Source organism: Watersipora subatra, chromosome 11 (genome assembly GCF_963576615.1).
Source record: "Watersipora subatra chromosome 11, tzWatSuba1.1, whole genome shotgun sequence".
NCBI lineage: Eukaryota > Metazoa > Bryozoa > Gymnolaemata > Cheilostomatida > Watersiporidae > Watersipora > Watersipora subatra.
The window spans coordinates 22,640,477-22,663,865 of record NC_088718.1 but is presented as its reverse complement, the minus strand read 5'-3'; the positions used below and the strand labels follow the sequence as shown (position 1 = coordinate 22,663,865).

Genomic DNA, 23,389 nt, shown 5'->3' with positions numbered 1-23,389 from the left:
TTTACGAGGCTATTATCACAATTGTATTCCAGGTGAGACTTGAAGTTTTAGACTGCTTCTTTGGTAAGGCAGTCTTGTTTTCTCTGGTAAGTGGTGCTTGCGCTTTTGATTGCTGTTCTTTTGTGATCGTCTTTAGAGTAGACGTGACTTTCTTCGATGTAGATGATTGATCAATACTGTTAGCCAAATTTTCAGAGAGAGCTGAGGATGTATTGCAGCTATACTCCTCATCACTGCTACTTTCAGTCTCCACATACTCTTTCAACTGATTTTGTGGGCTTCAATCCTCATCTAGGTCACTGTCATCAATTATCAAGTTATTATCATTACACGTGCATCTGCAAGCACATCATCGGAAAAAATCCTTGGATTGGTACGCTGCCTTCTCTCCATATAGAAACATAATAGGAGTTGTGTAACACTGCCTGAGTATCTCCAATAGCACTTGTTGGTGCAATGCAAGTTCAATTGTGGCGTGGTGTACACATGTGTGAACATCTACTGAAGTGGCCTTACTTCTTTAGCCACATAATTTACTTCAATTTCTGTTTTTATATTGCATTCTTGTCACTTTGTTACACAGGAAGACAAAAATCAGAAGGTTTTACAGATGCACAGCAACCCAATAGCACAACAAAACATGTCGGTATATTTCAGTACTAACCTTTGATGAGCACTCCTAACTGAATTTCCCACCAAAACATTGACCTTGACCTCATGACAAAATTCCACTCACATAGTGAGAGGCCAACTCCAGAATCTAACTAATGCTTCAATTGAAGTTGCTGTGTATGGTCAAAACAACACTTTGTAGCTGCTATAAAATGGTGTGAACATGTGTGGGCATTGCGCATGAAAGGGTAGTAAAGATCAAATGAAATACCTTTTTTCACAGCTAACTTTTGTCTAATGCAGTTGCACTCTGCCTGTAGTTGTGACTTCTTCATAAGTAGTCTTTGTGTAGCCGCATGTACTTTTCACATTCGGAACCCAATTGAAGTTGCCACCGCAAAATTTTAAAAGGATAAAGGATAAAGAATGTTAGAGGTTTGTGGTTGAGCCCCAAGCGTCTTGCTGATATCTCAGTAGATTAATCGCAAGATGAAATTACAAACGTCAGGTAGGGTTGTATAAATGGCTCTACTTACATGGATTCAATGTAAGCCACCCATTTTTATAATTAAACTCAGCTATGAGTGCTTCATCCTATTTTTCCTTTTATTTTAAGCATGGTCATTACTTGAATCTGATTTTTAAATCTGAATCTGGTCTTGCAGATTCTGTCGCCAAGGGCAGTTCAAGCCTGCTGAATGAGCTGAGAAACTATGTGTTTGCCAGTGTCGCGCAGAACTCTGTACGAAGTGTTGGCAAAAATCTCTTTTTGCACCTGCACAACCTAGATCTTAGCTTTCACCTTTCACGGCAGACGGGTGCCCTTTCAAAGGCTATTGACCGTGGAACAAGGTGAGTATTTTGGAGGCCTGAGTTTTTACCCCACGGGTTTAGCACACCGTTTTCATGGCTATAGAGCAGTGCCTTTTAACTTTTGTGGTGCTGTTCGTGCTTATACCAAAGTTCACAATTCCCCTTGTTAGTTTTACATACAATTATCCTCATTTCTTGCTTACTCAGGCTGCTTGATGTCCATTGGCTAGTTTATGTGTTGCTTTCATATAATAATATGGATTGGCTTGTGTCTTTTTATTTTTAACTGAAATACAGAATTTTAAACAATTGCATCAGTATAATTAATCAGCAGATAATTATACTATTATTGTCTCTTTTTGTACTATACATTTGTCCTATATATATATATCGTCATTGTATATATATATATATATATATATATATATACAATGACTATATATATATACATGTATATATACATATATATATATATATATATTGAAATGTATCATACTTAGAACTAAAATCAGAGTGCTCAACATAGGATGGAGCAGTATAAATTGAAAAATTAAATAGTTTACATATCTTTTTTCAGCTACTGACAGTTTCCTGCTAGTGCATTCTTCAGGCTGTAGACTTTAACCAACATATATATATATATATACATATATATATATTTTTTTTTATCTTTTATCTATGTACAGTGAAACTCGGCTAACTTGAACTTCACGAGACCAAGAGAAAGTGTTCGAGTTATCAGAGCGTTCAAATTATGAGAACACTGTCACAAGTGCGTGTATTTATCAGTACATATACAAACTACAGTATATATAAATCAAAAGCATAGATTGCTTGTTGCAAGTTAAGGGGCCATGTAATGTTTTAGCAATTTTTATCAGAAAGTATAAATATTTTCCTATTACTTGAGATTTGTTTGTTTTAAGTGATGTGACTGCCAGGACATTTTCAGATTAAAATAGGCAAAACTTGATAGCAGTTAAAACACTAAGAAAAAAGACATTTTTTTCTTTCGAGCGTTTTAACAAAAAATAATTTTGCCAATTTTTCTTTAAAGGTTGACTTGCAACAAAATTCACATTACAGTTATTTGGTATCAAAAGATTCACCATGTCTTACTCTGTTGTGTTGTAGGTGCCAATTACGTGGAAATGTGATTACAAGCTCTTAAAAGCTCAAAAACGAAAAAATGTATATATTATATATATACATTATATATATACATTATATATATACATGTATATATAGATATATATATACCCGGCGATATATATACCGTAAGTCCTTATGCTCAAGCCGCGCGGCTTGTCGTTGGGCGCGGCTTCTGGTTCGAGGTCATAGGCCGCGGCTAAAGCCAAGTTTTTAAAACTTACGTGAGGCTTAGGGCGGCTTCTCGATAAATGCGGTCTCTGCTCAGTTTCGCGCTATAACCGTAGAATCGCAGTCATGCTACACTTTTATGTACAGGATTTTGGCGACCTACTCGTTTATTTTCAAGTTCATGTTTATGGAATACTTTAGACTAAAGAAGAATTTATCGCTAATGTTTAACTCACCACAGTCGTAGGTTATTAAAACCGTTTCATTCTTGACCGGCATCTTTCCATAAACGTGAAGCCCTCTAACAGCGCAATAAAAGTCTAGCTGAGACATGGCAAGTAAGTTAATATGATGCAAGGGTTTAGGAATTTTAATTCGAACTTGGAAGTAAAAGAAAATTCTTTTCACATGTACTGATGTAGCCTGTTTTCTTATTCAAGAGGACGGGGGTATAGCGAAACCCTTCTCAACACTCTTGCCCCTGAATGGGTCAAGGATGACAAAACCTCAGTCATTAGCCGCGGTCTGTGGGCATACGCGGCTTGTTGGAGGATTATTTTTTCTTTCGTGAGTCATCTGGTTTTGAGCACAAGCCACGCGACTTGAGCATGAGGACTTACGGTACTTGTGTATATATATATACTAGCTGTGCTATCCAACATTGCCCGAGTAATAAAAAAGCCTTTGGACAGCAAATTGATTTGTATTTAAGATATAACAACATTTGCAATTCTAACTTTCAAAACTTCATATCATGAAGAAAATGTTTTGTGCAGGTTAAATAATTTAAAAAAAATGAAACAATTGTAAAAGGGATTAAATGTAAATGTGAAATAATTAGCAAGTAAATTTAGCAAGCATAACTAAATAAGTCTGTTTTGCTACGATTACAATAAAGATGATTTGGTAATAATACAATTAATACGAACTGCGAAAATGAAATCAAAATCCTGAATATGTTGAATTAATAATGACAATTCGTGCATAGAAGTAGTGCTGCACGATAACACGATATAATTCGATATGACAATATATTTCAATAGATGATTTTATATTTGGTCAGTTTTCAAGTCGATATGAATATCGAAACCGATATTTTATCGGAATATCGACTTATTTTATTTTGCAAAAATGGAGTTGTCTATTCTCTTTATTGTATCGAGGTGACAACTCCTGTTTTTCAACCGATATTAACCAATATCTTCTCATATCGTTCATGTTAGTCTAACACTATATATCGAAAGAAGACAACTCCAATGTTCGATATATTTTGAGACCAAATAGTCGAATGTACATGCAAAGATATCGTGCAGCACTACATAGAAGTATGTGTATAAAAAATGTTACTGTTCCACCAGAAGCTATCCGCCAAAACTTTGAATACGACGATACTGGTGCCTCTCAATACTTGAACAAATGTAAAAATAAAATATCGAACTGTTTTTGTCTGACCGAACGGAGCGAGAATGTCGAGGCTTTTCCTACGGAGATAATACAGTTGTGCACGTGAAAAGAATTGGCTTCGACCGTGGATATAGCAATTAAACCTTACGAAAAGCCGAAAATAGAAGTTCTACAAAACACGACAAATCATCGTGTTTCATGGAGTTCATAGAGTTTCAAATAATACGTCATTTAACGTGTGCATACGCTATACGATATATGATAGTGGCTTTGATCAATACACGTTGTATAGCTCAGTGGTAGAGCGTGTGGATTTAAAAGTTGCGATTGCAATCTCCGTGAGTTCAAATCCATCATAATGTGGAGCTTTAAATTCCAAGATTTTAATAGCTATAGCTGGACATACGCACACAAAAACACACACATACTTTGAGAGGTATACATATTTAGACATTTGTAAATCTTATGTATATATCTTACATATCTTATATATAAAATATATAAGATATGTATATATTTATAGATATTTTACATGTATCTTATATCTATATATCCTATAGATATATAAATATACATATATATAAAAAAATACATAAATACACATCTTATATATATATAAGGTATATATTATATATATAAGGTATATATTATATATATAAGGTATATATTATAAAATCTTCAATTATTAGAAGCAATGAGCAAAGACCAGCAACACCAACAGCATCAGTAGAATCCTATTATTGACTTGTAAGCGTGGATAAATCTTTTAATCATTTTCATCGACTGAGGTTGTTGGTTCAATGAGACCTCACTGATTCTCGACCTGGCAGTGTCATTGTTTTCCAAACAGCTAGCTTTCACATTGGCACATTCACACTTGACATATTCTTCCACGCAAGATTTAATGAGGGTCTCACCAATTGTGTGGCTTTCTTTGGATCTGTGCTATGAAAGAGCATATACATAACATGTTCAATATAAAGCAGCATATGACATGTTCAATATAAAGCAGCATATGACATGTTCAATATAAAGCAGCATATGACATGTTCAATATAAAGCAGCATATGACATGTTCAATATAAAGCAGCATATGACATGTTCAATATAAAGCAGCATATGACATGTTCAATATAAAGCAGCATATGACATGTTCAATATAAAGCAGCATATGACATGTTCAACATAAAGCAGCATATGACATGTTCAATATAAAGCAGCATATGACATGTTCAATATAAAACAGCATATGACATGTTCAATATAAAGCAGCATATGACGTGTTCAATATAAAGCAGCTTTGAGCTTCTAAAAGCTTGTAATCACTTTTCCACACATTTGGCACCTACAACACAACAGAGTAAGACATGGTGAATCTTTTGATACCAAATAACTGTAATTTGAATTTTGTTGCAAGTCAACCTTTGAGTATGTTCTGGATTCTGGCTTTGTAATTGATGTGTCAACTGAGTTGGTTTCATGAAACCGTTTACCAGTTTGTTTATGCAGAGCGCGTGATGGCGTAGCTAAAATGCTTGCTTAGTAAAATAAAAAAGCTAAGGGGAATCAGGGATATCAAGCAATTAATTAAGGACATTCAGCAATAATATAAATTCTGTGATAAGCGGTGGCACAACATACCATTATGATTATGTGAAAGTTGGAGAAACCACTGGTAGTCAGAAATACTATTATTCCAGTAACAAGCAGCTCAACGTCTTAAGAGCAACTGGTGTTAGGATATTGTATGTTTATATTCATGCTTAGTAACAGTCAATTCACATAAACAACAGTGCACACAAGATTGAGATGTGTACCTATAAGCGCCCAGAGTATACGGTCCTCCAAGAAAAAGAGAAACGGGCTATTTATATGGTTCAAAGGGAGACTAATTATCAATAAAGCTCTGTTATAAGTCAAATTCTGCCGCAAGTATCTGAGCTACAGACACTCCTACAGTAGGCACTCCTACAGTAGACACTTCTACAGTAGACACTCCTACAGTAGACACTCCTACAGTAGACACTCCTACAGTAGACACTCCTACAGTAGAGCTCCTATGGTAGACACTCCTGCAGTAGAGCTCCTACAGTAGACACTCCTACAGTAGAGCTCCTACAGTAGAGCTCCTACAGTAGACACTCCTACAGTAGACACTCATACAGTAGAGCTCCTGCAGTAGACACTCCTACAGTAGAGCTCCTGCAGTAGACACTCCTACAGTAGACACTCCTACAGTAGACACTTCTACAGTAGACACTCCTACAGTAGGCACTCCTACAGTAGACACTCCTACAGTAGACACTTCTACAGTAGACACTCCTACAGTAGACACTCCTCCAGTAGACACTCCTACAGTAGAGCTCCTATGGTAGACACTCCTGCAGTAGAGCTCCTACAGTAGACACTCCTACAGTAGAGCTCCTACAGTAGAGCTCCTACAGTAGACACTCCTACAGTAGACACTCATACAGTAGAGCTCCTGCAGTAGACACTCCTACAGTAGAGCTCCTGCAGTAGACACTCCTACAGTAGAGCTCCTACACCGTAAATTATTCATTCCAGAAACATTTACATTATAGGGATTTTACATTATACAAACAGTAAAATACATGTAATTTGCCTAATGCGTTCCTAGATCTTCCCAAACTCACCTCTTTTGCCCTTCAAAATGGAGAAAAAATTGGAATTAACTCTTTATTTTACTGACTGTATCATGACATGACATGTATATTTTTAGTGTAGATTTAATGTCAATAATTAGACTGGTTTGTTTTAGCTGAAAACTTAAAAAACAGATTATAGTTATTAAAATTTCAAACTTTCAATAGCAAAAACATAAAATATATAAAGGCTAATCAAATCAATGGCTGATGCTAATTGCGCAAGTCTAAAAATATAAAAAGTAATACAAGAGCAGAGTGATACCTAGAGCGTGAGTAAAATATGGAATTCGAATAGTTTCTGATTTACGCATGCTTATATACGTTTGCCTAGTCATTATGACATGTCGAAACTTCCTAGGCAGTAAGCGATTAAGTAAAAATAAGCAATTACAGTCATACTTCAACTTACGAGCTTAATGCGTTCCGAGCACAGGTGTCCTTTAGCGGGGATATTGCCGAAGCCGAGACCGGGCCGTAGTCTACACACACAAAAAAACAACAAAGGTCCACGTAGTTATGAGCAAAAACAAAAGTATCCACTCAAATATCTCACCAATCCGATGAGCAGTACACACAAAAACTAAACCAATCGACTGAGCCACACATCATGTCAAAATATTCCAAGTTTCAAGTCATGTCGTACACAACTCACCTTATGGTTTGTCAAAACTTGTCCCAAAGTCCCTATTAATTTGGGACTGTCCAATATGTTTTAGAAATAGTCGCCGCTAGCCTAACGTCCTGATTCAACATCTTAGTAACTATCGGGGTATTGCTGAGTGCTCCCGATCTTTTTGAGTCTCTCCTAAGCATGCAAGAACCAATCAAAATCGGGTTAACACTATTGTAAACAAAACTTAAGAGGGACTCAAAAGGATCGAGAGTACTCAGAAATGCCCCGATAGTTACTAAGATGTTGAATCAGGACGTTAGGCTAAGCTAGCGGCGACCATTTCTAAAACAGATATTGGACAGTCCCAAATTAATAGGGACTTTGGGACAAGTTTTGACAAACCATAAGGTGAGTTGTGTACGACATGACTTGAAACTTGGAATATTCTGACATGATGTATGGCTCAGTCGATTGGTTTAGTTTTTGTGTGTGCTGCTCATCGGATTGGTGAGATATTTTGGTGGATACTTTTGTTTTTGCTCAGAACTACGTGGACCTTTGTTGTTTTTTTTGTGTGTGTAGACTACGGCCCGGTCTCGGCTTCGGCAATATCCCCGCTAAAGGACACCTGTGGTTCCGAGACTGAGCTCGTATGTCAATTTACTTGCATGTTGGTGCAATTTATTTATATATAGAACAATTAAATATATATTTATTGGTTTCCATACTCTGTAAAATGCAAATAAAACACTCAAAACAAGATATTGTAACAGAAAGAACATGTTGGTTATTGTCCTAACTTACTACTTGCTTTCAAAAAACAACAACTAAAAATAATGCAAGGAAATGTTTTAAATTAAAATGTAAAATTAAATACATACAATAGCAGCTAACGCTAGCATTTGCCAGAGAGAGATATATAAGTTATCCTTCATTACAACAGTTGACTTTGATAAATTTGGATTTTATCAAAGTCTTAAAAGACAAACTTAGAAGCAAATCTAAAAGCAAACTTTCATTTTTAACTTAACGTAATTAAAATTTCTTCGGCGTGCATAGTCTGAAGTTTCACGCTAGTTAGCTAATTTTTCCATTGTTTCGCTTTCACGACTAGCCGGCCGTTTTAAGATGAACCTATCTAAGGACGTTTGCCTTTGTCGCCCTTTCAACATGTCGCGATTAGGACGAACACAGGTGTCGTCACAAAGGTTTAATGCACGACCACTAGCCAACTTGTCCGAATGTCTGTTTTTATGGTTTTGATAGATAGCACCGGCCTTTTCAAATAGCGTCGTTTCAGTTACGCTGTCACCGGCCAATTGTTTATGTTATATCCAATGCCTGAGCGGTCACTCCATCAGCGGTGGTGAAGATCGCCGCGCCGTTTAGAAACTACGGTTAGTACTTTTGCGAGCTAAATGCCCTGAATATAATCCTTCTGTTTGATAATTGTGGATGTATTTCTGTCATATTGCTGAGCTAGCTCAATCATGCATACACATTTCGCATATTTTTCAATAATTTTTCGTTTAATATGAATTGTTATCATTTGTTTTTTCTTTGCATTATTTTTCATTTTACTGGCAAACTTTCGGTCTACGCACAGTACTTTTAATTCACATAATTCTGCACTGAAAAGCGTGCACAAAACACGGTACAAAAGTATAACCTGTGCAGTTGAAAAATACAGATTGATGCTGTTGTCATAAAACACCTCCTGCATACTTGGCAACTGACTCACGTGCTCGTATCTCAAATATGGCTCGTATGTTAGTGCTAAAACTTGCATAAAAGCTGGCTCGTATCTCAAGTTTCTCGTACGTTGGAGCACTCGTACGTTGAAGTATTACTGTAACATTTATGCTATGCAGCGAAATAGGAGGTGCTAAAAAATTAGAATAACGGCGTGTCAGGCTACCATGAGTCCAGAAATCCGTTTCCTAATTATGTTAAAAAGGGTAATATAAAAGGATATGAGTGGTTCTGCAAGAGGCGTATAATGCTCTTACGACAGGATTCATAAATATTAATATAAGAGCAGAAACACATTACTAGTTCCTTTGTCTCAGACTGACATGTCTTGATGGGCTGTGTAATCAAGGTTAACAAAAGCTCGGTGCTTCACATTTTGTTACAGAATTTATTTTGTAGTACTAAGGAAAAACTTTACACAAGTTCTTTGCATTATCCGGAATATAATTTATAGGAGGTATATGTTATATGAAGTATACGTTATAGGAGGTTATATGTTATATGAAGTATACGTTATAGGAGGTTATATGTTATATGAGGTTATATGTTAAATGAGGTATATGTGATAGGAGGTATGTTATAGGAGGTTGTATGTTATATGAAGTTATATGTTATATGAGGTACACGTTATAGGAGGTAAACGTTAAAGGAGGTAAACGTTAAAGGAGGTAAACGTTAAAGGAGGTAAACGTTATAGGAGGTATATGTTATAGGAGGTATATGTTATAGGAGGTATATGTTATATGGGGTTTACATTATAGGAAGTATATGTTATATGAGGTATACGTTATAGGAGGTATACGTTATTGGAGCTTCTACTTCATTACCGAAGCCAACAAGCATAAATAAGTTAGCATGAGCATAAACAAAGAAAAAATAGAGAGAGAAAATGTAAACATCTTCATGGCTGTGCATGAATATTCACCTACACACATCTATTGTGTCAAGTGGCCATATTGATTGACATACTGGGACTCGGAACATTGTGATATGTGAGATTGTGAGATGTTATCTTAGATTATTATCATTCTGGCACTTACCAGTACATACCAATCACAGTCTTGTTTTCAAAATAAACTTACCATAGCAGTAATTACTGGTAATAATAATTGCTGTGTTGAGTCTTTCCTTCCCTGCCAGGTGCTACATTTTATCTTAAGGAAATGACTACCGGTTTAATCCAGGTAGCACTTACTCGCAATGTAGCATAAAGCGCAATTACAGTACATTGTAACAACTAACAAGCACATTGTTCATGTACTGCCTCCTGCATACATCGATGAACAAGCAAAAGTACAACAAGGCGTAATGAATGCTCGCGTAATCACCATATATTTTTAAAAACTTTGTAATACAATGATTAAAATTTTTAATTTGCTTGTGAAATTTTTGATGAAAATGTCAAATTTGCCTCTAGCTACTAGGAAGACTTGCTATAGGGTGAAGAATGAAGGAAGCTTACATTGTGTCATGAAGAATAGGTTGGCTTATTCCTTCATCACTGTTACGCACTGTAATTAGATACTTCAGTTGGCTGACATTTGCAAACTTCTGACCATCTTGAAGAAGACAATATCTTGGCATAATATGTTGTGTTTCATCTTGCAACACAAAACTGCAACATAATCTTAGAGTCAGCTTATTATCAGAATACACATGTATACACGATTATGAGTATTTGTAATAATACATTTGACAGCAAAACAGTTCTATTTATTTATTTTATAGTAAACATGATTAATTAAGTATGGTCATTTGAATTAAGGAATTTTATGTTTGGAAATTCAACGCTATCTTCGGACTGTTACAGTATCCATTGTTACAGTGTTCACTGTGAAAGTGCATATGTCAGTATTCACTATTCACTGACTGTTACAGTATCCATTGTTACAGTGTTCACTGTGAAAGTGCATATGTCAGTATTCACTATTCACTGACTGTTACAGTATCCGTTGTTGCAGTGTTCACTGTGAGAGTGCATATGTCAGTATTCACTATTCACTGACTGTTACAGTATCCATTGTTACAGTGTTCACTGTGAGAGTGCATATGTCAGTATTCATTATTCACTGACTGTTATAGTATCCATTGTTACAGTGTTCACTGTGAGAGTGCATATGTCAGTATTCACTATTCACTGACTGTTACAGTATCCATTGTTACAGTGTTCACTGTGAGAGTGCATATGTCAGTATTCATTATTCACTGACTGTTATAGTATCCATTGTTACAGTGTTCACTGTGAGAGTGCATATGTCAGTATTCACTATTCACTGACTGTTACAGGGGCATCAACTTTATGCTCAGTGCCCTCACATTTAATGTGATTCCCACAGTTGTGGAAGTTGTCATGGTTTCTACAGTGCTGGTAAGTTTGTCTGTATATTGAAGTGATATAAACCTTCAGTTATCTACTATATATAATGATACAAACCTTCAGTTATGTACTATATATAGTAATACAAACCTTCAGTTATCTGCTATATATAGTAATACAAACCTTCAGTTATCTGCTATATATAGTGCTACGAACCTTCAGTTATCTACTATATATAGTAATACAAACCTTCAGTTATCTACTATATATAGTAATACAAACCATCGGTTATCTACTATATATAGTGATACAAACTTCAGTTATCTACTATATATAGTGATACAAACCTTCAGTTATCTACTATATATAGTGATACAAACCTTCAGTTATCTACTATATATAGTGATATAAACCTTCAGTTATCTACTATATATAATGATACAAACCATCAGTTATCTACTATATATAGTGATACAAACCTTCAGTTATCTACTATATATAGTGATACAAACCATCGGTTATCTACTATATATAGTGATACAAACCATCAGTTATCTACTATATATAGTGATACAAACCTCCAGTCATTTACTTTTTGTATAGTGGTATCAACCTTCAGTCGTCTACTATATATACAGTGGTACAATTGTGGAGGCAAGTATGTGACAGCCACCTTAGCATTCCTTGGAACATACGCAGCTTTCACAATCTTCACAACACAGTGGAGGTGAGAATCTTAATTCAGTCCAATGTTACAGGATAGATGCATGTGGCCTAAGTATTTGGATTTAAATTGTATGGATTGTTTTTGACTAGGTAAATTATCTGTTGATTGTAAACGTTTCCAGTGAGTTAGCAGTGGGAAACAGGCCATAGAAAACCTGTTGACATTTGACATAAAACTCAATTTATTGCTTTGCACTCTTGTTTATGAAAAATGTTCCAACATATGTCTCATTGTATCATGTTCCAACAGATGTCGCATTGTATCATGTTCCAACAGATGTCGCATTGTATCATGTTCCAACAGATGTCGCATTGTATCATGTTCCAACAGATGTCGCATTGTATCATGTTCCAACAGATGTCGCATTGTATCATGTTCCAACAGATGTCACATTGTATCATGTATATATGCATTTATATTCATTTTTAAACTTGCTTCATTTTTGAATTCATTAATTTATATTCAATTCTTGAAGTAGTTTTGTTTTTACTATAGATGAAATGTTTCCTGTTGAGCTGAACATCTCCAGAATGTAAACTTGAAATTATTGGTTATTTCCAGGACTAAGTTTAGAGTTCAGATGAATCAGGCTGACCAATCGGCTGGCAACAGAGCTATTGACTCCCTCATTAATTACGAAACAGTGAAATATTTTAACAATGAGCTTTATGAGGCGGAGAGATATGATGAGCTTCTTCAGGTAAGCGTTTTCAGGTCAACCATTGGTCATCATGTCGTAAGGATCAACTAAAACTAACTTATGATCATATCTCCCAGATAAACTATCATCATACATCAAGTATCAACTATAACTAACTTATGTTCATATCTCACTGATAAACTATCATCATACATCATATATCAACTATAACTAACTTATGATCATATCTCACTGATAAATTATCATCATACATCATATATCAACTATAACTAACTTATGATCATATCTCACTGATAAATTATCATCATACATCATATATCAACTATAACTAACTTATGATCATATCTCACTGATAAATTATCATCATACATCATATATCGACTATAACTAACTTATTATCATATCTCACTGATAAATTATCATCATACATCATATATCAACTATAACTAACTTATGATCATATCTCACTGATAAACTATCATCATACATCATATATCAACTATAACTAACTTATGATCATATCTCACTGATAAATTATCATCATACATCATATATCAACTATAACTAACTTATTATCATATCTCACTAATAAATTATCATCATACATCATATATCAACTATAACTAACTTATGATCATATCTCACTGATAAATTATCATCATACATCATATATCAACTATAACTAACTTATTATCATATCTCACTGATAAATTATCATCATACATCATATATCAACTATAACTAACTTATGATCATATCTCACTGATAAATTATCATCATACATCATATATCAACTATAACTAACTTACGATCATATCTCACTGATAAATTATCATCATACATCATATATCAACTATAACTAACTTATGATCATATCTCACTGATAAATTATCATCATACATCATATTTCAACTATAACTAACTTATGATCATATCTCACTGATATATTATCAGTGCTGCCCGGCGTTGCACAGGTATTCAAAATCAGCTTATGAACAATGAGAAGGTATGAGAGTTGTCTGCCACTTGCTATTAGCCTGGCACATTGCCAATGGAAAGTTTGGACACGCTTAAAGAATAGAGAAAGCATAATATTATTATGCTTTATTAGTTATTTTGAGGTGTTGACTGGTGTTCTAAAAAAAGAATCAAGAAGATTGACCCACTAGAAGCTGAGATATAGCCAGCCAAGCATAGGTTTACCTAATGAAGAATCAGAGGAAAACCCTTCGAAAATCCCGAAAACTGTGACGTATAAAATCGACTTAATGTTCATGTGCCGGAGTTGCGCACCCTTACCGCCGTTACGTATAATGATTGTTTTGGTTACGAGATGTGAAACGCTTCTCGCGATAGTAAATAATTTACAGACGAGCTCTGGTTTCTCAGGAAAATCAAGCAAACATTGTGTGGTAAAGGCATTTGCCCACAACCCCTCGCCGTTATTTTTCAAAACAGAAGAGCAGATTTTGACTATTGTGCTTCAAATTTTAACTCGATCTCCACGGATATGCTCCGAAGATCCTCTGTTCAACGAACGGCGCTTGTATAGTCTATATGCGACATCCGCGATTGCAGTTCGTTTAGAATAAGAAATGGGAATGTGAATTTTTGTTCATTCATCATTTTTCTACTGTGTATCTACTGCAGCATTCAGTTGATTTTTATGATTATCGTCACTATTAACAGACTGTAAGTTCACTACAGCCATAATCTTAAAAAGAATAACTTGACCGCGCTGCTCTTGCTGTAAGAAAAGAAAACGATAACTTTTGATTTGATTTTTCTGTTGATCTATTATCTTATCTATGATTATTTTTTATGATTAATATAATAATCATAATGCATATTATACAAAATAATAATATAACTGCGTATAGAATAAATGATGTAACTAATATAATTTGTAGAAAGTGATAGCAGAATGTTGCGAAATAATAGATGCGTGTAATTATTTTATTCTAAAACTAATCTACACGTCAGAGGGACTGGTTCGGAATTCTCAGAGCAATGATTGTTAGGCCCAATTTGATTGTTCTATACTTCTAGGGATTAAACCAATTAAAACGCCGTGATTGTTATAGGAGAGCGCATTAGTTGGCTTAATTGACCAATGGCACACAAGTCGATTTCATACGTCATATATTGATGATTACCAAAACACTTATGTTTTTTGGTAGATCTGTGTTTGGCTGGCTATATCTCAACTTCTGGTTGGTCAATCTCCTTGATTCTTTTTTTAGAACATCAGTCAACACCTCAAGATAAATAATAAAGCATAATAATATTATGCTTTCTCTATTTTTTAATAATGCGAGCTACCAGCTTCCCGTGACATTATGCTATGACCCTGCGTAATACGCAAAGCCGTTGGGTATTTGCTCCCATATAGCGACATATATCAGCTAGCGAAGAAATCAATCTCTGGGCCTTGTTGGTACGGGACGGACTTGCTAAGAGGAGGGTCCAAGATCAAATCTTTTTCGTGTGGATTCTTTATTCCAAGATTTTAATAGCTATAGCCGGAATGCAGACAGACATATCCACATATGGCACACATACTTTGAGAAATATATATAAACTAGCTGTACCACCCGGCGTTGCCTGGGTAATAAAAAAGTCTTTGGACCGAAAATTGATTTGTCCTTAACATATAACAGCATTTACCATTTTAACTTTTAAACTATCATGTCATGAGAGAAATGTTTTTTGTAGTTGAAATAAATTAGGAGGGAAAATAAAAACAACTGTAAAAGTTTTCAACCTTTCTCAAACAACTTTAACTTTCAAATTTTATATCATGAGGGGAATGATTTTGTGCAGAACAGGTTCTTTTCTTTTGGAGGTATTAGACAATGTGTAACTTCTGAGAATACATGTATTTAACAGATTCATAAAAAATATGACAGCATATGGTAGTATTTTGTGGTTGAAATTTTATTAGAACAATTTCTGCCAAAAATGGTTGAATGAAAGGTTGGAAACTAACTAAGTAATAATAGGTAACAGTGATAGGACAATGAATAATGGTTGAACTTCAAACAGATATTTAACTCAAATTATGTTTAAAAAATGCAAGTTGCAATAAAAACGATAACGTAACAAACTTTAAAAACTTATATTATAAACTTAAAGTTATACAAAGTTTATAAAAGTAATAAGAATATGTAAATCTACCTGTATATATATTTCTCAAAGTATGTAAATGTATGTAAATATGAGAGAGTGAGGAATAACTGATACTAACGATAAATCTTACAGATAATCTTACATTAATCTTACAAATGATTGTAAAATGTGAAAATAATTACGAGTTACTAATTGGTTAGGTTTAGAAGGAAAGATGTGCAAGCTAACACACAAAGCGAGCACTGATAGAAAAAAATTTGAAACACGTGTTTAACGAATGAAACATTCGGCTATTGAGGAAAGGAAATAGCGCTTGTTACTATACTATATCGCTATTAAAATAAACGCTAATTAACAAAATGAATAACATTTAACAAAATAAAAACAATTGTAAAGGTTTTCAAAATTTTTCAAACAACTGTAACTTTCAAACTTCATATCATGAGGAAAAGGTTTTCAAACCACTGTAAATTTAAAAGTTCATAACTCTCAGTGCCGTATAGCTTTTAATAGTGTACAGTTCAACCTATTCTAGTGGAACTGTTCTAGCGTTGCTAACAAATTTTTTTGGATATCCGAAACAATTTTTTCTATTGAAATAAAATTATGTAGATTTTAATCCGTTTCAAGATGAAATAAACGTGGGTAACTTCAGAGTTATACTTTGGTAAAGGATTTTTTTCAACATCTTACACCATAAGCTGTACTGTATACTGCATACTGTAAATAGAAACAGGTATTTATAGATCATATTTAATTTTAATAAAATGTTTTATATTTATGATGATGGAAAAAGAAAGCAAAAGTAAACATTTCGTACATTTGGTTTTTAAAACATCCAAAGCATTAAAGGTTGAAATACAATACTGAAAATTGCAAAAATAGATAATGAAACAGCAAAAAATGCAACAGATAGTTGCATCAAAAATCTTGGGAGAAAGAAAATATAAACAGCAATGGCCTGTTTACTTTACATCTTTAACTTAACAACTTTACATCTTTACTTAACAACTTAACATCTTTACTTAACAACTGTAACTTTCAAACTTCATATCATGAGGAAAAGGTTTTGTGCAGGACAACTAGATTAAAAATAAATAAAACAACTGTAAATGTTTTCAAACCACTGTAAATGTAAAAGTTCTTAACTTTCAGCGATGTATAGCTTTTAGTAACGTACAATGGAACCTCGGTTCTTGAACATTATCCGTTCCAAAAGGTTGTTATGTGTTACCCGTTAGGTTAGGCTATGTGTTAGGTTGTTCTAGCGTTGCTAACCGAGTTTTTCGAGATCCAAAACAATTTTTTTCATTAAAATAAAAATATGTAGATTTTAATCCGTTCCAAGAAGAGAAAAACTTGGGTAAATTCAGAGATATACTTTGGTAAAGTATGTTTTCAACATTTTACACCATAAGCTGTACTGTATACTGCATACTATAGATAGAAACGGGTGTATATAGATCGTGTTTAATTTAATACAATGTTTTATATTTATGATGAAAGAAAAAAAAAGCAAAAGTCAACATTTCGTACGTTTGGCTTTTAAAACATCCAAAGCATTAAAGGTTAAAATACAATACTAAAAATTGCAAAAATAGATAATGAAACAGCAAAAAAATGTAACAGATAGTCGCATCAAAAATCGTAAAAAAAGAAAAATATATAAACAGCAATAGGCTGTTTACTTTACATCTTTAAAGGAGACTCATCCCCCAAAAGAATTTAGTGTAACTCGACTGGAAGGGTTAACTCCCTAGCAAATTTCTTTGGTAGATGAGGCCTCGTCCCACATGGTTTCTCCTTTTTTGTAAAGAATTTACGAAGCGTAAAATGCTTATTCGTTTCTAGGCGTTTCCGAAGCTTTGCTAATTGTAATGCGCATGCTCCAGTTTAGTCGAGAACCGAGTTTATGTTCAAGCTCCGAGGCGAACAAATCTCAAAATCTTTGGTGAAAAACCTCAGGCTAAAATAATTAGCACGCGCATGTTGTGTATTTTATATGAAAATGTATCTGATCACTATGGCGTTATAGCTCAGTGGTAGAGCATCAGTATAAAACACTCGTCGAAGAGAAAATAGTCATGAGTTCATATCTATCAGATTGCTGAAAATCAAGATTTAAAGATCTATAGCCGGAAAACCGACAGATATTCGATACACGGCGACATACTTTGAGAAATATATATACATACACCTATATATACACATATATGTCTCGAGTTATATAGATATGTATATAGATATGCATATATACATTAGAGGTGGAACGAGACAGGTTTTTTAAGTTCGAGATGAGACTCGAGACACTGTCTTGTAAAAATTCGAGACACGAGACAGTAAAATAATGAGCATTTGGTGATGATTTCACTACACAAGTACTAGCTACTTGGTATATATAAAATTGATAAAGCTCTTTTTAAATTGAATTTTCACCAATTTTGAAATACAACATTTTAATAGTGATATGCATGTAGTTTTTGTAAACAAAAGTGACACAAACAGTTCTAAAATACCGAAGTAATATATTCTAAGAATTTTGAGCTTGATTGGTCATAATTATTATAAACATATTGCTTTGTACATGTATATTTTTACCATCTATTGAATAGGTCTCACTTTTTAATGTAATGTGTAATGAAACCGATAGCCGTCGCTCTACAAAGAAATACCGCAACTAAAAGAACACACAATAACACTTTCATTCTTATCGTTTCATTAATGTTAAGTTTTGTTTGTGTATTAACTGTAGTGTGTGAATTATATTTAAATTGTACTCATGAAATTATATTAATTATTGTATATACATGTATGTACATGTATATTCTTATATTGAACTAACAATAACGTCATTGTTAACCGAACACGGACTTTGGTCGACACGGCCTTTCGTTCGTTTCTCCGTGTCCGGGCAAGTTTTGCCCGCGATTGGTAGTATATAAAAGAGGCCCGAATTTTATGAAGGGCAGTTGTTTAGACACGTTATGCAGATTAGTGTTTAGACTCGATACGATAAAATACAGACATTTTACACGCAAAAGTCTTATTTATTAAATTGGATTATCCGAAGGGTAATTAGATACGACCCGGTATCTGTTTTAAGAACACAGAACCGAACTACAATATATTAACAGGGCCGTTGTCCGGACTACATGATTAGACTCGGTGGCCAACATAATCAATAGCAACAGGTAGTAACGGACCGGGTATAACTTTAAAGGCAGTTGCCCGCAATCCATTACAATATATGGAGTTGTTGCTACCGCAAGAAGCCATGTTTTAACAACCGTGCTCATGCGCTTTAGTTCGATTTCCTGTCTCGAGTTTAGCAATAGTTAAGTCGAGACGAGACCGATACGAGACGAGACAGGTCGATACTCGAGACGTCTCGTGTCTCAGTCCACCTCTAATATACATAACTCATACGTACATATATATAACTCGTGACATTCAGCTTAGTAGACTGACGCTATTTTAAATATATACACTATATATATATATGTATGTATATGTACTTACGGTATATATATATATATATATATACCGTAAGGCCTCATGCCTAAGCCATGCGGCTTGCGCTCACAGATGACTCACGAATGGGAAAATATTTTTTACTGTTGGGAAAAATAATCCTCCAACAAGCTGTCTGTGGTATCTAGCCGCCCTTACCAACAAGCCGCATATGCCCACAGACCGTGGCTAGCGACTGAGGTTTTGTCATCCTTGACCTCTTCGGGAGCAAGAGTGTTGAGACGGGTTTCGCTATGCCCCCGTCCTCTTGAATAAGAAAAACTGTTTTGCACTCAGTTTGGTCCTTAGTTTCTGCTTCGATGTCAGCTGGTATTAACACGCTCCCAATCACTTGTCTCTCACTCGTGTGCCACGAATTCATCCCGACATAGAGCGATGAATTCTTCTTTAGTCTAAAGTATTCCATAAACATGACCTTGAAAGTAAAGGAGTAGGTCGCCAAAACTACCGTACATAAAAGTGTATCATGAATGCGGTTCTATGGTTATAGCGCGAGAGCTGAGCAGAAACCGCATTTATCGAGAAGCCGCCCTGAGCCCCACGTAAGTTTTAAAAGAATGGCCTTAAGCCGCGGTCTATGACCTTGAACCAGAAGCCACGCCCAATGACAAGCCGCGCAGCTTGAGCATGAGGACTTACGGTATATATATATAGTATATATACCATAAGTATATACAGTATATATATATCTGTACTGTGTATCACATTATATATCTTTGTACTGTGTATCACAATATATATATATCTGTATTGTGTAACACAATATATATATATATATATATATATATCTGTGCTAGAGAGGTTGTGTTATAGAGAGGTTGTGTTATAGAGAGATTGTGTTATAGAGAGATTGTGTTGTAGAGAAGTTGTGTTATAGAGAGGTTGTGTTATAGAGAGGTTGTGTTATAGAGAGATTGTGTTGTAGAGAGATTGTGTTATAGAGAGGTTGTGTTATAGAGAGGTTGTGTTATAGAGAGATTGTGTTATAGAGAGGTTGTGTTGTAGAGAGGTTGTGTTGTAGAGAGATTGTGTTGTAGAGAGATTGTGTTGTAGAGAGGTTGTGTTATAAAGAGGCTGTGTTATAGAGAGATTGTGTTGTAGAGAGGTTGTGTTATAGAGAGGTTGTGTTATAAAGAGGTTGTGTTATAGAGAGATTGTGTCATAGAGAGATTGTGTTATAGAGAGGTTGTGTTGTAGAGGGGTTGTGTTGTAGAGAAGTTGTGTTGTAAAGCGGTTGTGTTGTAAAGCGGTTGTGTTATCAAGATTTGTTGTAGAGAGGTTATGGAACTTATACCTTTTGCTAATAGATCCACGTGGTCTTTGTTTGTAGAAATTTGAAAAATCTTCCCTTAAAACAACACAGTCTTTGGCCTTCTTAAGTTTTGGACAGCAGGCTATTTTAGCTGGAGGTCTTGGAACAATCATGTACCTGGCTTGCACAGATATAGCTGCAGGTAGGTTGCTACCTAGCTAGCACAGATATAGCTGTTGGTAGGTAGTGTAGGTAAGTATGATATTTACTGTATTGTAGGAGGTACGACTAAATATTCTCTACCTTTGTTTGATATTTACTGTATTGTAGGAGGTACAATTAAATATTCTCTTCCTTGGTATGATATTTACTGTATTGTAGGAGGTACAATTAAATATTCTCTTCCTTGGTATGATATTTACTGTATTGTAGGAGGTACAATTAAATATTCTCTTCCTTGGTATGATATTTACTGTATTGTAGGAGGTACAATTAAATATTTTCTTCCTTGGTATGATATTTACTGTATTGTAGAAGGTACAACTAAATATTCTCTTCCTTTGTATGATAATTACTGTATTGTAGGAGGTACAATTAAATATTTTCTTCCTTGGTATGATAATTACTGTATTGTAAGAGGTACAATTAAATATTTTCTTCCTTGGTATGATATTTACTGTATTGTAGGAGGTACAACTAAATATTCTCTTCCTTTGTATGATATTTACTGTATTGTAGGAGGTACAATTAAATATTTTCTTCCTTGGTATGATATTTACTGTATTGTAGGAGGTACAATTAAATATTTTCTTCCTTGGTATGATATTTACTGTATTGTAAGAGGTACAATTAAATATTTTCTTCCTTGGTATGATATTTACTGTATTGTAGGAGGTACAACTAAATATTCTCTTCCTTTGTATGATAATTACTGTATTGTAGGAGGTACAATTAAATATTCTCTTCCTTGGTATGATATTTACTGTATTGTAGGAGGTACAATTAAATATTTTCTTCCTTTGTATGATATTTACTGTATTGTAAGAGGTACAACTAAATATTCTCTTCCTTTGTATGATATTTACTGTATTGTAAGAGGTACAACTAAATATTCTCTTCCTTTGTATGATATTTACTGTATTGTAGGAGGTACAATTAAATATTTTCTTCCTTGGTATGATAATTACTGTATTGTAAGAGGTACAATTAAATATTTTCTTCCTTGGTATGATATTTACTGTATTGTAGGAGGTACAATTAAATATTCTCTTCCTTTGTATGATATTTACTGTATTGTAGGAGGTACAATTAAATATTCTCTTCCTTGGTATGATATTTACTGTATTGTAGGAGGTACAATTAAATATTTTCTTCCTTGGTATGATATTTACTGTATTGTAGGAGGTACAATTAAATATTTTCTTCCTTTGTATGATATTTACTGTATTGTAGGAGGTACAATTAAATATTTTCTTCCTTGGTATGATATTTACTGTATTGTAGGAGGTACAATTAAATATTTTCTTCCTTTGTATGATATTTACTGTATTGTAGGAGGTACAATTAAATATTCTCTTCCTTGGTATGATATTTACTGTATTGTAGGAGGTACAATTAAATATTTTCTTCCTTTGTATGATATTTACTGTATTGTAAGAGGTACAACTAAATATTCTCTTCCTTTGTATGATATTTACTGTATTGTAAGAGGTACAACTAAATATTCTCTTCCTTTGTATGATATTTACTGTATTGTAGGAGGTACAATTAAATATTTTCTTCCTTGGTATGATAATTACTGTATTGTAAGAGGTACAATTAAATATTTTCTTCCTTGGTATGATATTTACTGTATTGTAGGAGGTACAATTAAATATTCTCTTCCTTTGTATGATATTTACTGTATTGTAGGAGGTACAATTAAATATTCTCTTCCTTGGTATGATATTTACTGTATTGTAGGAGGTACAATTAAATATTTTCTTCCTTGGTATGATATTTACTGTATTGTAGGAGGTACAATTAAATATTTTCTTCCTTGGTATGATATTTACTGTATTGCAGGAGGTACAATTAAATATTCTCTTCCTTGGTATGATATTTACTGTATTGTAGGAGGTACAACTAAATATTCTCTTCCTTTGTATGATATTTACTGTATTGTAGGAGGTACAATTAAATATTCTCTTCCTTGGTATGATATTTACTGTATTGTAGGAGGTACAATTAAATATTTTCTTCCTTTGTATGATATTTACTGTATTGTAGGAGGTACAATTAAATATTTTCTTCCTTGGTATGATATTTACTGTATTGTAGGAGGTACAATTAAATATTTTCTTCCTTTGTATGATATTTACTGTATTGTAGGAGGTACAATTAAATATTTTCTTCCTTTGTATGATATTTACTGTATTGTAGGTGGTACAATTAAATATTTTCTTCCTTTGTATGATATTTACTGTATTGTAGGAGGTACAATTAAATATTCTCTTCCTTGGTATGATATTTACTGTATTGTAGGAGGTACAATTAAATATTCTCTTCCTTGGTATGATATTTACTGTATTGTAGGAGGTACAATTAAATATT

At 34.0% G+C, this 23,389-nt stretch overlaps 1 protein-coding gene across 1 annotated transcript in view; it reads left to right on the top strand.

The window, feature by feature from the left end:
- LOC137408729 (iron-sulfur clusters transporter ABCB7, mitochondrial-like) overlaps nt 1-23,389 on the top strand; it is a 66,632-nt gene that overhangs the window by 22,617 nt on the left and 20,626 nt on the right. Inside the window, exons 5-9 of the mRNA XM_068095307.1 lie at nt 1,278-1,464; nt 11,467-11,548; nt 12,136-12,224; nt 12,786-12,924; nt 20,876-20,999. Of these exons, the coding sequence (XP_067951408.1) occupies nt 1,278-1,464; nt 11,467-11,548; nt 12,136-12,224; nt 12,786-12,924; nt 20,876-20,999 (621 nt within the window). The remainder of the gene's footprint in view (nt 1-1,277; nt 1,465-11,466; nt 11,549-12,135; nt 12,225-12,785; nt 12,925-20,875; nt 21,000-23,389) is intronic.